The sequence below is a fragment of the Acartia tonsa genome, chromosome 9 (assembly GCF_053477335.1).
Source record: "Acartia tonsa isolate MP-2025a chromosome 9, ASM5347733v1, whole genome shotgun sequence".
NCBI lineage: Eukaryota > Metazoa > Arthropoda > Copepoda > Calanoida > Acartiidae > Acartia > Acartia tonsa.
In genome coordinates this window covers 31185171-31201373 of record NC_137268.1, presented here as the reverse complement: position 1 = coordinate 31201373, position 16203 = coordinate 31185171, and the positions used below count along the sequence as shown (strand labels likewise).

Here is a 16203-nt window from a genome sequence, read left to right as displayed (position 1 = left end):
AAATTAAAAAGCAAGTTTTTATTTTTTTTTATAATAAAAATAATAATGAGATAAATATGAATAATTACACGTTTCAAATGATCACATATCTTTATACTTTTCATATATATAATAATATATGTATATAACAATACAATAATTAAATAGTTAATATTTTACAATAATCATAATAAAGGGATTATTTTTTTTTACAGTTATTCAATTGAGATTACTATTTTTGTATGGTTAAATAATTTGCATTAAAGCAAATTCATGGATTTTTCCTAATAATTTGTTAAAGCTTTCCATGATTAATTTAAATGTTATGAAGAAAATATTCACAATTTGTAAAAAAATCAAAATACAGAAATAGGCGAACAATAAAAAAATAATAGCATATATTGGAAAAAATATGTCTAAATATATGAAAAAAATTATGATAATATTATTTAAACACATTCTTTGATTCTACTTGATAGAAGATTCGGCTTGATATTTATTAGTGAGTTTAATGATGTTAGCTGCCATTTGTTTAAATTTTTACAGATTATTTAATTATTAAAAAGTACCAATTGTTCTATTCTTTACTCTGTTTGGATGACAGTACAAAGATTCTAGACTGTGATTGGTTGAATGACTCGACCAATGAGAAGTATTGTTCCAGTATAATAATCCCAGATGAAATATACAAATGGATGGTCAACTTCAAAGAATTTCTGTCTCAATATACCAACAGAAGTAGCCTTAAAAAAATAGGAACATTAATATAAATGGTCGGAGACTACCTACTGAACAAAATCTTAACCAACTTTCTTTACTATTTATGATACAAAGTAGAATGGTGACCTTCTGACTGTCTATCTGACCACTAGTGACCGATCTCACTGTTAAACAAATAAAGTTAAAATTTTCATTGAATAAACCAGGTATTTTAAAATAAACAATTGTTTTCTCTTTAAGTTCATTTTTTAACATAGACAAGTTTTAGAAATTTACTGAAAATAAGGGAGGGGAGAGAAACAGCGTATAGTGTCTAATAAAAATGTCGTCATACAATACAAATTACCAATGATATTTTAACTGAACAATAGTAAAATAGCATACTGGACTATCATTTGTCATTTGTATCGTATGACGTCATTTTTTATTAGGCACTATAAGCTGCTTTAAAATGTTTTCCTTTAAGTGAATGTTGAGCACAGAAAACCCCACAAATATTTTGAAATTTATTGAAACTTTTTGTTTGCTTGTTTATTACTTTAGGTCATGTTAGGTAAGCCCTGCATGTTCAGGGTTCCATAGTTAATTGCCCACCAGGTTTGATTCCCCCCGCATGTGTTAGGCAAAGGTGAAAAAACTATCAACCTTTCCTTATTCTCAATTTTTAAAAATGAAGGGAGGTAGGTTTAGTGCTCGATAGAAACTTTGAGGTAGATCACCTATTAAACAATTATAATATACCTCTGTTTTTATTTCTTCATCTGGATTACCACCTTCAGTTATTTCTATCTCAGCTCTAAAAAGTTAGATTACATTTTGTAGACAATCAAAATTGCATTACAATCAAATATAATTGGACAGAAAATATATAAAAATCCTTTGATTTGAATTTTTACCTGTGTTTAAAAGAGGACAGATGTAAAATATTTTTATCGACCATGTTCTCTAGATCAGCTTGGGTTGGATCTAATACCTAAGATTATTAAATAAAAATATAAAAAATGGCAATATTATTTATAATGTTATTAGACCAATATGGATTTTTTATTCTTATTATTCTGGTTCTAATATTCAATTTTGTTTGCCGTCTAACAGCTATCTGCAGTCAAAGTTATTTTGTTTAAGGAATGTTATTCTTCATTGTTCTTGATTCTTTTTTAATCCTTTATAAAATGTTTGAAAAGTAATTTGCTGAAAACCTTACAAAAAAATCAATAGAACTTTCAAGCCAATAAAAAAATTTATTAGCAATTAATTTCTGAAGGCGAAGCTTCTAGTATTAATAAATAGTTATTATAAATATTTATACCTGAGAAACTCCAAGATCATCCAGGACATTTACAAATTCCACAGTTTTCTCAATCTTAAATTTTGGTAGTCGCACATTCACAACTTCAGTCTAAATAAGTATTTTCATAAATTTTCTCGTATTCATTCGAATCCAGTGGATAGGAACCGGTTTTAAGATATTAACTGTTTTTATTTTATACTTTAAATAATGATTTGTTACTTTCATTTATCTAGTAATCCATTTATTTCTCTAAATCTATCTATCACTATTCGCCAAAGAAGTCTTTTAGATTTTAAAAAAAACATTCTTGCGTCTCAAGACATGGTATCAGCCTAATCAAAAAATGAATCCAGAGCTTTTTTTTATAATCTAAAAAACACCCTTGGAGACCAGTAATTTATATCTTTCTTGATGTCAAAACAAAAATATATTTACTTTGAAGGTCATTAGTAAAAGATTAATAAGAACAGGGGCTGAGAATAATATACATAGAAATCATCAGAAATCTACAGGGATAAGACAAATTAAATACACAATATTATCCCTCCTGTAGATTTCTAATAGTGGCTAAAACGAATGAACACTCAACTTAATGAACCAACCAACCAAAATTTAATAAAAGTTCCCAAAGTTGTTAAGCCAACGAATATGAAACCGTTATTATAAAACGTTGGGGACTAGTGTAACAGACAGTCCAATATCCCCTCTATCCCTGATATTTATCCATACCTTTAGTGTTGCTCTGAGTTCTTTTACAAAATGTGTGGTAATAGTAGATTCAAGAGTAGCTATGCCAGGCTCAACTGTGTCGGGAAGAATCAGGAACATTGACATCCTCCTAAACAAAAACAAAAATCTTCATAGAAGCTTTTATAGTGACTATAAAAAAGGGATAAATCTAAAAACTTTTGACTGAAAAATCCCGAATTAAGTCATATTAAAATAATGGACTATTCTAATATAACGTCATTCTTTATAGGCACTTATAAAGAGCTCAATCTTTATATATTTTTTTGTATAATTCAAAAAATAGAATAATAACCTAACCTATGCTTGTAGCTGGACAATGTGTCTAAAAAAATCAGCCTTGTGACGTAATAAAAATGAGTTTCTCCATCTCTTTTTAGGGGTTATATTTCCCACTTCTCCTCTCCCCCCCCCCATTTTTATGACGTCACATGGCTGATTTTTGAGACACTTTGTCCAGCCACCTAAGATTTCTAAAACTTGTCTATTGGAAAAATGTAATATAATACTTAATTAATATAATATAATTTTAAAATGGCAAAAATCAGCTATAAATATAATTTTAAAATTTAAAGAAACTTAAACATAATATTTTGATGTTATTTTTTTTATTTGCCACCTAAAGGTAAAATTTAGAGCTTGTTAGCCTTGTTTGAGCTGCGCGCATGTTAGCCTCAGTGAAACCGTCATAATACAACTTTAAAATTCATCTGCTTTTCTGTAGAAAAAAATACATTACCTTTCTAACAATGGAAGCTCCAATAATCTACTGGTTAATTGTTCAGAATAACCTACAGGAACCTGGAACTGACCGCTCATCATGGCTACTTGCAACCTGAATTGTAGAAAAATTTATAGGTTATTGATATACCATCAGATACACCCGTTGAAACCAGGGGGGGGGGGGGCGGGGTAACGGAGGAGTCGACCTCCACCCTCAATTACAAGTTTAGTTTAAAACGAAAAAGTATATTTTTTTATTGTGGGTTTTTTTCCCAGGGGAGATTTCTCTTGGGACGGTGGAGTACCCTCTCTAAAAATTGTAACACTGTCCCAGGACATATGATAGGCTTCACTTTTAAGGGCAACCTTATCGGTCAATTGGTACCTAAGACAGATATCATATTACTTTTATATAGGTAGATGTTTATTTGCATTAGTTTTATTTTGATGCCATTTTTAAGCTACATAATATTAACTGTGTTTAACAGTCATAAATTTTAGAATATTTGAATTTTTATATGACTATTAAAAATCATTTGTTCTTTACTCTTTTTGATATTAAGCTAGCTACTATATTATATAGATACTCATAAGATTATAAAGATATTGAGATTCAAATCAGAAGTAGCACTACCAGACCCGGATTTAGGATTTCCCAAATACAAATGGTGTCCAATCAAAATACCAAGACATTGTCAAGAAAACAAAGAGAAGATATATTATTTTTTTTTTACATTATCAAAGAAATGTTTTAGAACAATTTCAGTTTTGATTTTAGAATTATCCTATCGATTTCAAACTTTGCATGATGATTAGTATAACAGTTGGGTACACTTTAGCATCTATATAATCATTACAAGAGAATCCGTATATCCATTTAAAACATGTTGCTTTTTAACAACAAGTTTTATGTGATATAATTATCCTATTCATCTAATTTTAGGAATATTGATTCCTATTACAACTAGGTATAATTCTTTAAGCGAAGTATCCTGTAGGTATTTAATCAATTTTGCAACAAATTTTTTTATACTTAAACTAATTCATATTCTGCCTTTTCATTTCTGACACTCTAAGTGCTAATGTTCGTTTGTCCTACCTTTTCAGAGCTTCACTTTTATGAATGTTGACAATAAAGCCTTTTTTCTAAATTTAATTTTGTAAGAACACTCTTCTAATTATTATTGTGACATATGCACAATGGCACTTGAATTGAATAGTTACCAAGCAACAATTCTTAAACAAATATCTTTTTTTTCAGAAGTATATAGTGGGAAATATAAAAGTACACAGGGATTAGATAATGGCCGATAAAATTGCACATCCCCAATGATGATTCACAAAATTACTACTTCTGTAGATTTCAATTGGTGGTTGAAATATTTGACACTGAACTTAATGAAACAACAAATACATATTATATTAAAATACCCAAGCCAACGAATAAGAAATCGTTATTATAAAACTTTTGGTACTTATGCAATTAACAGTCCAATGTTCCCCTCCTTCCATGAAAAGTATACCTTAGTTTGTTTTAGTAGAGGGTCAGGTTAATAGTTTTACAAATAATGTAAATTGTGTAACATTAATTTGATTCTATTTAAATTAGTTATATATTTTTGCTTGATTAATATACAATTTAGGTATACCTATTTTTTGGCAACTTCTTTTGAAAATACGAGTTACTTACGACTGTTGTTCTATGGTATATTAATATTAAAACATCTAAAGAAATCAAATAGGCATCTATCCTACCTGTTTATGAAAAAAGAAGATAAATAAATGTTTAAAAACTGATTGAAGGCGCCAACACCATGCGGAGATGTTTCAATATGCTCAAATCATCTCACCAGCTTATACCAAATGGGCCTAAGAACACAATGATTGCCAAATAACACAATGCAATTTCAGTCTTTACCATGATGTTAATGTGTTGTGTTCAGGTGTTTATATTTTCTATATTTATCCTATAAACGTACGACCTAGGGTGCACCATAAGTTTTAAATGACTCTGAGCTTCTCTGGTAAATAATGGTCAGTTTAAGAAATAGAAGGAATATAAAAAACAATAATATTATTATATCTTTAAAAACAATGGAGTAGCTGCTCTATAATTGAAGCACAGATGGGGTGGCATGCCCGTTATTCATTTGTTAGTTTTTCATCTTTCCTATAGTCTAATTTAACCCAGGGATTTATAGACAATGGACGATATATTAATCTATGAAGATAGATTAAAATTAAATAATTAATGAATCAACCAATCAAAATTTTATAAAGCACCCAAAGTTTTGAAGTCAACCAATGAGAACCCGCGGATAAAAAAAAACTTTGGGTACTAGTACAATTAACAGTTAATGTACCTACAGCCCTAGATTTAAAAAAAGTTTTGTTTTGGCTGGCTATAGAAAAAAAAGCTACATTAAAAAAAAGTGGTACGAGTGACTGCGCTTCTAGCATCTAGGGGCACTTCATTCCAAGAAGTGGGGAAGGAAAAAAATTGCCTAAAACATCCAAGGACCTATTTGAAATTGAAGACTCAATCAGTTCAGTAGTTATCAAAATCTTAAGATACAGCAACAAAAACCTTATTATTTTATGCTAAGGAAGAGTTACAAAATATTGTAAGTAATTATCAGCAAGCTTTGTATTTGTTGCACCCTAAGAGTGTTGAACTATGACAAAAGAAAAAGCCTGAGCATCAATGGGAAATGTTTAGTGGCGCCAAGACAACTTATTTATATTTATACACAAACCATAATACATATATATTAGAGATAGATAAATAGATAAGTGGATTAGATTAGGGATCTTAGGGGATAAGACAATGGAGGATGAATTGATGTGCATACCCAATGATGATGCACACAATTACCCCTTCTGTGGATTACAGTTAGTGGTTGAAACAATTGGATCTCACTTAAGGGGCATTTCGTTGTATTTTCACAGTGGATTTTCTCTTATTTCTAGCCCCTGCGGGGCAACCACCTAACCTAAAATAACATATAAAAAGCTACAGTGAAAATACGACGAAACGCCCCATAATAGGCGTTATCACAAAATCGACTATACCCGAAATCATTATCATAAAACTTTGGGAACTAGTGTAATAAAAAGCCTATTGTCCCCTCTCTCTCTGGGATTAGATAGATAACAAGGGTGATTACATCTAAAATTATCAAGATCCACAAATTTTCAAAAACAATTTTCTACCACATCGTTTCGGACTGACAGATGGAATGGATAGACGGACAGACAATGTGAGTTATGAGTAGCTTCCCTACACAAAAAAGTAAGATAAGCAGGGTCGGAGAGAAAATTAGCTCACTACACTTTTATAATAATATTTTTTTATTGAATTTTGATTTATTGGAATTTTAAGTTGAGTGTCCAATCGTTTCAACCACTAATTGTAATCTACAGAAAGAATAATTTTGTGTATCATTATATATTGTGGATGTACACTAATTTATCGACCATTGTCTTATCCCTTTAGATCCCTGGAATTATGTCATTCACCACCATATATGTAACACATTTCAGGGATTCTGGGATTGGATTCTGTGATTTAAAACATTGACAACCTTTGAAACAATTTATAAAGACAAATTTATAATTTATTAACACATCTGTCCTTCTGTCACTCCGTCTTTAATGATGGGTTTGTCCTACTTTTATTACTAAACTTTCAACATATATTGTTTTAAGTTCCCAGATTACCATAACGAGGACACACTATAAAAGCACTATTGGACGTAAAAGGCCTTGTTCTGTTTTTTCCCTACAACCCTGTTTGAATTTATTTAAAATCATATTAACCAGATTGAAAGATATCTTTTTATCATTGAGAAATCTTTCATCTTGGCGCCTAAGCACAATTGGACAAACATGCAAAAAAAAAGTTAAAATTCTCTTTAAAGTGTCAGTTCTTTATCAAGGCAGCCCTAAGATTAGGTCCTTATTAAGAATGTATTGAAATATCGGTGTATTCCCTTAAATTGTTTTTGGAGCACAGAAAGGGGAGCTTTTGTTTATTACTTTAGGGTAAGTTAGGTTTTGATATATTGGGTACTGGGTAGCCCCGCAGGTTAGAATAAACACAGGTTGAGATTATGCTCAAAAGGCTCTTTGAAGGAAAGCACTTATATCTCACCCAAAAAGAATTATATAGAAAAATCTATAAATTATACTTTGAATAAGTATTTTATTATTATGTTGTATTTGACACTTAATAAATGCTACAATAATATCCTATAATTATTTCTTAATATATAAATTATGAATACAATTGTACTATCAATCTAGGAGGACTAGTATCCATAGAAGCAAAATTGATCAATATTTGTTTTATTAAGACAAAAATTTATAAAAAGTAAGAACTAGATTAATTTTGCAACTTTCTGAATAAATAATTTTCAAAAGTTGGGTCAGTATCAAGAAAGCCTTACAGGGTAGGAGTCCAAAGAATAAGCTTTATGCTAGGATTTTTAAAAGATAAAACCCTAAGAAAAGGGTCATACAATTAGATTTAGAACAATGTCTTTCTGTCCATCTTTCAAACTGAAACTTTAAATCTTAAAATGTTAATGTGTTGTTGTAGAAATACAACATGCTATGTAGATGCTACACATCTATTTAATAAACTGCGCAACATGAATTTATTTTGGCAAAGTGTTTAAGTAAACATTAAATTTTAGCTTTAATCTCAAAAAGTTTGAAGGCAATGATTAATTTTTAAGGACATATACTGATAATAAGATGAAAGGTTGTATACATTAGGGCTAATTTTCCTTTCAAACTTTTTGTAATATTTATGTAAAGACGTAGGTTCATGTATAAAAAAAATTGCAGCAAAAGGAAGGCGATTGGTATTAAAAAAAGACTTTGTTTGTTTCTTTAAGTTTTAATAGCCAAATCATTTTATGGGGGACTTGTTGCGTTTTCTTCAGAAATTTATCCTTAACCCTTTACAGTCGGGCCCTTTGCCGCACCTTAATCGGTCGGGGGGGGGGGGGGGGGGCGTTCAACGCCCCCCTTATTATCTCAGTTCCTAAAAGAGCTAGAGGGCTAAATTTTTTTGTGCAAGTCCCCTGTTGGATAATGAATTCCCGACCTTTTATAAGTCTAAGTTAATTTTCGCTTCCTTCACCCTTTTATTTAACAACCTTTGTTTTTAGGTCTTTTTTTACTTAAAAATTTCAAACGGCTGTAATTTTCTTATTTTTGAAGCTAAAAGAAAATTTTTTTTCCAGAAAATGTTTATCTTTATGTAAATTTTACATTAGAAATATCAAAATATAAATTTCAGCGGCCGCAGCTGTATTTAGCAGCTGCCAGCCGCCGCAGTCGGCGGTTAGCGGGAAAACGGCGGCGGATCTTCATGAAATTTTAATACGTTATGTAGACATGTAAGAAAAGCTTAAGTTTAAAATTTGAAGTCTCTGAGTAAAAAATTGCGGCCACAGGAGCCTTTTAAAGATTTCTGGAGACCTGGAGGATCAGGACCTGCAGGATCATACCTGGAACCTGAAAGTGACTTGAACACCTGTATATCATATAAGGATGTACTACTAGAGGATTTTTTAGTATTTTGCTATGATAAAATGCTTTGTTGTAGTCAAAAAAATATTTTTGCTCTTTACCTGGATGACCCTGCCAGGTTTGCTGGCATCCTGTGCCCGCCAGGATGTAGATATTCAAAAAATTTCAACTCTCAGTTATGTGTCATACCCATACTTAAAAAGTCAAGCAGTTTGGGCTCTTTATCTTTCATACACAGAAAATGAGATAAAAAAAACCGGATGGGGGGGCGTTCAACGCCCCCCCCCCCCCCCGACCGTTAAGGGTTAAGAATCTTTGAAATCCAAATAGTTAAAGAGTGGCGTTGTAATTTATCAGTAAATGTGTAAAACATAATTATGGTCTACAAAGTATCATAAACAGTTCTTTCGTTCGTTGGCTTAAAGCTTTTGGGACTTTTATTGTCTTTTCCCCTAACAACACTGAATAAAAAAGATTATGTACTTAAATTACCTTTCTCCACCAGGAAGGAAAAATAGTCCATTGTAGCTGGTCTTCTTGGGATCAAAAGGATAAAGCCATCTTGGTTTCATACTGCAAATAATTAAAGTTTATTAATTCCAATGGCCCTTATATTGCGAGGAATGATAATTAAGGGCTTATGTAGTTTATATTTAGATTCTCAGGACCAACAGATATAAACGTAATCTATCATTTATATAAATGTGCTATGATTGATGTTATCATCATTGTTTTCAGTGTAATTGCCAAAGGTAAATTTGATTTAAAATACGATAAGTAGAAGAAAAATATAGAATACTTTTTAAAAGATTCATACGTAAACTAGTACAACGAAGCTCATATTAATTAAAAAAGGAAAATTTAAGCAGAATGAATGAAAAGATGATTATAAACTGATAAACATACGGACATCGGTACAGACAGACAAACACGCATAATTAGTTGTAGTGTAGATTCTCCTAGGTCATATCAATTTCCTAACAAAATTCAGACATCTACCTGATATAGTAACCGAGAAAATTAAGCTTACCTTGTATAAGAAGCCAGAACCAATCTTGTATCAACATCCGGGTCTTTTTGCAGTAATTCCTCAAAATTTCCACCAGAGGTCTCTTTCATCCAACTATAATAATACAAACCTAATTAATCTATAATATTGATATTCAATATAATAAAATCGTGCACTTATAACCCCTCGCATCCTTATTTTTATTTAAATTGAAAATAAGGGGGTAGGTAGTTTTTAATTTATTCATTTATTGCTTTAGGTCAGATTAGAATATATTATATTTTGATTGGGTAGCCCCGCTGGGTTAGGACAAGGTGAAAGCCCCTGCAGGAGTTAAGCCTATGAAAAATTACCCCATCTTATTTTCAATTTATTTTAAAAAGATAAGGAGTGGGAAGGTGTTCATTGCTCCACCGGCCATTTATTGGAAAACACTATGTTTCTTTTTTTCTTGGAGGGGGGGGGGGGGAGTTATTTAATCAAAAGATGATTTGATTTTGCACTTTGTTCGTTCTTGTTATCTAAAATGAATACCTGTTTATTTTCCTTCTAATGTTGCCCGAACCAGAAGCTCCAAAATCAATTTCATCAACTTGGGACTGGTAAAACTCTCGAACAGCTCTCAGGTATTGTGACTGAACAAAGTTTAAAAAGTTTTTATTATTTATTTTCAAAGGCGAAGCTTTTCTATAAATACGGTCGGTCCGTCCGTAACGGTTAGGAAACGGTTAGCTCTTTTCGTTGATTAAGACATGTTAGAATAGTCCTATCGATTTCAAACTTTGCATGATAATTACTATAACAGTTAGGTACAAATTAGGAAAGCGTAGCAACTCTATAATCTTTACCAGAAAATCCGTACATCAATTAAATATGCAGATTTTTTTAACTTTTTTTTAACAAGTTTTTGTTATATATAATAATCCTATTCATCTGCTTTTGGAATAATGATTCCTAGGACAACAATGTCCAATATATAAATGAAAATTCACATACCTTTATTCCAACTCCTTTTTGTAGAAAAATTCTGATATCATTTGTAAACTCATGCTTGCTATAATATGGATCTAAAGAAAAAAATATGAAAATGATTAACTATGCATAAACCTTTGCTTATTTTCTGAAATATTGAAGAAAATTATATTTTGATAACTCAATTAGACCTGCCTACAAAAATAGGATAATTTTGTCAAAATAAGCGTAAGCTTAAAAAAATAAAACGCAGCAAGTTTTTTATGTATTATCAATATATAAATTTCAGTAAACATAAAGTTCAAGCGACAAAAAATAAAAAAAAATTAAGCGTGTCTGATATTACAAGTGTGTTTCTCAAACTGATGGACACATCAAGACAGACAAATGGACATACGATGGATATAGAGTAACTGCGATACTAAAAGTGATGATACCTTTAAGAATATTAATAATTTTCTTGAATGATTTATGAAGCTCAACGTAGGGTATATTTTCTGCGTGTAAACAATGCCTGTACCATTCAATAATGTTAAAATAATACCTTTCATAGGCGTCCAAGGGGGGGGGGTAATGGGGCGATTACCCCCCCCCCCAAACGATTTTGGGGATGCCGTAGGCACTCCCAAAATTTTTTTCATTTTACTCCCCCCATTTAAAATTTACCCCTACCCTGGGGGTGCCGTAGGCACCCCCAACCATTTAGGAGGGGGTTAAAATTTTTTTCATTTTACTCCCCCCATTTAAAATTTACCCCTACCCTGGGGGTGCCGTAGATTTACCCCCCCAAAATAAAAAATCTCTAATAAAAAAAATTTTTGCGCGCTCCGCGCGCATTTTTAATACTATATATTTGATAAATTTAAATTACCCCCCACAAAATTTTACCCTGGGGGTAAATTTTGGGGGGGTAAACTAAATTTACCCCTGCCAACAGGTTTCAGGGGGGGTAATTACCCCCCCATACAAATTTTACCCCCGGGGTAAAATTTTTTGGGGGAGTAAAAAAAATCTGATCGTCTGATTTTAGAGCTTTGCTTAATTTATCTATAATATAAAGTAACTTGATGTCTCTCCGTCCGTCCATCTGTCTGTCCGTCCGTCTGTCCGTCCGCTTGTCCGTCCGTCTGAAGCTTAAGATCTCGGTAACCACTCAACCGATCGGATTCTACTCTTCAGGGAATATACCTACTGGTCCTGTGGTGGTTTTAGGCTATTTTTTCGGGGGGTGGGTAACCCCCAACCCCCCAAAAAACAAAAAATCCCCCCCCCATTTTTTTTTTTTAAAGATTTCCAGTAATTGGGGTGGGGGAACCCCACTGCAACTTGGGGTGAAGCCCCAATGAATCCCCCCCCCCAAAAAAAAAATTTTAATATTTTTATTTTAATTTTTGTGTATGCGAACAACCTAGGTTTAATTTTTACGAATTGAAATTTTTGTGTATACGGCAAACAACCTGGGTGTAATTTGTACAAATTAGAATTTTTGTGCATAAAGCGCACAACCTGGGTTTAATTTTACCATAGAGTAATTCAACAAAGAATATTTTTTTTCGAATATTTCTATCAAGGAGGGTTGAATTAATAACTATATAGGGCGAAGCCCCTAGAGGCTAGGGGCGAAGCCGCTAGTATTTTATAAAACTTTAGATAAATTGTTGATAACATTATTTTCCTCAGCTCTGTAGATGTATTTGTGTTACTGCTACTCCCTGAAATAAAATAAGTTGAGGTATATTCCCTTCAGGGCTCGGCAGACGCTCGTCAGCCGCCTGTAAGCATCAGGAAAATCAACCTTTTACTGTTTTAAAATCAGCTGAAAGTCTAAACCTGACCAAAAAAATCCCTCTTTTCAAAAAAAGTGTTCAAAGCAGCCAAACGGGGTTAATAAATTTGAGGTTAAGTAGTGGCTGACGAGCGACTGCCAAGCAATGCCTATGATAACTAAATTTGCCCATTCTAAAGATTAAGAATATTGGTTAAGAAGTTTAAACCAACCAATCAAAATTTATAGAAAACGCAAAGTTTATGAGTCAATAATTGAGAGTGTGTTTACAAAAATCTGGGCACCAGTAAAATTTACAGCCCAATGTCCTCAACCTCCCTAGGGGGATGAAATAGTAAAAAACAACTGCGATTCTCAGTTGGGCATGGCTTTGGTAAGGAAGGTAGGTCAACCCTTCAAAAATAAGATCTTCTTAAATAATATTTGCCTTCATTTAAAAATAGCCTAATAACAACCAGATACAGGTGTGAAGCTTCCCTAAAATGGGAAATTCTTTCGCTTCACTGTACATCTTAATGGACAAAAGAATCCTCACTACTTTACAAGTTTACATAATAGGATATATATACAGTGAGGGAGCTGTTTATTACACTAGTCCCAAAAGTTTTATATAGTAAGGTTTCTTATTAGTTAGCTAAACAATTTGAAGGACATTTATTGAATTTTGATTGGTTTGTCATTTTGTTGAGTATCCGAACGGTTCAACCACTGATAGTAATCTACAGAAGGGTAATTTTGTGTATCATCACTGGGGACTTTAGATTTATCAATTTATCGGCCATTGTCTTATCCCTTTAGATCCCTGATATATACACTTACCAAGAAACATTAAAGCTACTCCTAGATTCGCAGCAAATGGTGACATAACTATATTTCCAGACGACTAGAGTTTTATTCATATTTAAAATTAACATTTAATGGTTTTTCATTTCTCAAACGAAGAGAATGTTTTTAAAATTTATAGTGAATGAGATTAATCTGTAAGAAAACTGAGCTTCGTTTTTAATAAAATTACTTTCATTTTTAAGTCTACGAGATCAATTATGTTCCTTATTAGCAAAGAAACTAAAAAAATCAAATATTCACTGTTCCACCATAGCATTTTCTTTCCTGGAGGCGCTTCTGGTGTCTAAGGCCTCAAAAATATCCTAAAACCATCCCAACACTTCAATAAAAAAATAAGGAAGCAAAAAAATCCCAGGACCCCTGTGAAGCTTCCCTAAAATGGAGAACTTGATCGATTTAGTAGTTAATGAAATCTTAAGCTATAGACAAAAACCTGACTACTTTTAAAAATACGGACTAACGTCCCATTATAAAGAAACTTATTAACTAACATATAGATTTTATACCAAATTATAATATTTTAAATTTCTAAATATGAATTCCTGATGTAGTGCAGTCTGTCTGTATAAATCAATAGAAAATTCAAAATGTGACTTTGACAATTTTTGCAAGTCTTTAGTATGCCCTAGTCCACTGGTTGCTCCATCAATGCCTCCTACCACCATTTGTAAAATAAAAGTTATCATTGGAATATAAGCCAATGAAAAAATCATCTTTAAATCACGTAACTGTCCAATGATATTCATTCTATAATTTGACAGATTTTTTGAGAAAATTTTGAGGACTTTTTTCACTTTGTAATTTGTGGATGAACAGTATGAAAGGTCATCTTGAAATGGTTATTCAAAAGTAAATAAGCCGCCACTTTTTTAAGCACGCACGAGGAGGGGGGGGGGGGGGAGGTGGAGTTGTTGAAAGGCGCGCGGCTTAAACTTTATATATTCCCTTCAATATCACATATATGTAAATTTGTCATATGTTCGTTTTAAACTTTGTTTGTTTGTTTGTATGACGCTTTGCGTCAGTTCTTGACCAATCAAAATTTAGCGTCAGTTTCACATATTAAACAGAAAAGAAAAGAGTAAACAAAGTTTTTTTTACGGCCGGTGCCGCCAAATTTTCTCGTGTGTGTTTTTTTGGTAAACAAACTTTTTAGTCACTGTGTTAAATCCGTGTTAAGATCCGTGTACATAAAGGTTCGAAGCCTTTTTATTAGACAAAAGTGTCAGATCCTTATTAGTGCCTATAGATAGACAAGTGTCTCTAAATATTTGTTTGAAAATCACTATAGATGTTATTTATATTGTTTTGGAAGAAGTTTTATGTATAATGGTCTTGATGTAACTAAACTAATACGAAGAAGAAGAAAGATAATAGTAGAGATGAAAATTATTGTATTTTTCAAAGTTAACTTACAAAACTACAATATTTTAATTTGAAGAAAATAGGCAGAAATAAACATGACATGTGGAAAAGGATGTTTGTTTTAAAAATCTCTGTCTTTGCTACCTACATATATTGAAAGTTTATATAAAAAGTTTTTCTCAAACTATAGGCCTAGTAATTGTAGGCTTTGATATGATTTTTTTAAACCGAGAATAATATAAAAAGATTCCTTTAAAAACAATGGGACCAAACATTTTTATTTTATAGACAACTAACTTGATTCAATTCATACCATTTAAATTTAAATTTAATTTTGCTCTTTTTCAAAATATGCTGGTTTGAGTAAACTGTTTATTTTCAATACAGTAGCTCATTTTCCTCCATCAACTCTCCCTGAACCATCACAGTGGAAAATAATTACTAATTGTGGAACTTTTACATAGTGACTTGGTAACCAATTCAGTAAGACAAAAGACGAGAAATTGTTGCAACTCCCAATGACAATATACAAAATTACCTCTTCTGAAGATTATATTTATTAGTTTATACAATACTAATTGGGCACCATCCAATAACATTTGATAAAAGTACCCAACGTTTTTGAGCCAACGAATAAAATAATATTTTTATTAACATCCAAGTTACAGTCCAATGTCGAATGTTCTTGCGAACGGTTAGAAATTTTTTTTACTTAAGGCAAATTTCTGTGCAGGCTTCAGCATAATTGTTGTGTGCAGTAGATCTAGATAGGAGTATTCAATAATAGTACAAGGTTATTTTTTTCACTAGTGATGTGCCTAATGCTTATAATTTAGTATCTCTTGATGTAAGTATCTATTTATGGAAAATTTAGTGGTGGTGAATAACTTATTTACTAATCACATTACAGAAAAAAACACAATTTAAACCAAACCGGAGACAACATTATTGTTCAAAATGCCTAAAAAGTTTCCTTGTGCCACCTCTTATTGTTACCCCACCTCCGTTTGCTAGACAAACTTAACCACCTATTGTAAGAACGATTCGGTCATGTCATATAATAAAGGTATAAGAATAGATTGATATATTATATCTAAGTAGTTTTGCAAAGACAGGAAAATGGGCGAACAATGACTGGTACAAGTTGGGTATAAGGGGGTTATCAAATTTAACTTTTTATGTAAAGCTATTTTGTAGTAAGAATAAAAGACAACTCACATGAAG

The 16203-nt window shown here is 31.8% G+C and overlaps 1 protein-coding gene across 1 annotated transcript; it reads right to left on the bottom strand.

The window, feature by feature from the left end:
• Positions 1-190: 190 nt before the first annotated feature.
• LOC145328768 (leukocyte elastase inhibitor-like) lies at positions 191-14956 on the bottom strand. The gene is made up of 14 exons (XM_080172615.1): positions 14159-14956; positions 13588-13653; positions 12660-12694; positions 11420-11498; positions 11007-11077; positions 10545-10645; positions 10032-10124; positions 9494-9574; positions 3477-3572; positions 2720-2828; positions 2009-2098; positions 1596-1672; positions 1441-1495; positions 191-722 (listed from the first exon to the last, which is right to left on the bottom strand). The coding sequence occupies exons 1-14, from the start codon at positions 14358-14360 to the stop codon at positions 594-596; spliced, it is 1284 nt and encodes a 427-aa protein (XP_080028741.1). The 5' UTR covers positions 14361-14956; the 3' UTR covers positions 191-593.
• Positions 14957-16203: the final 1247 nt, after the last annotated feature.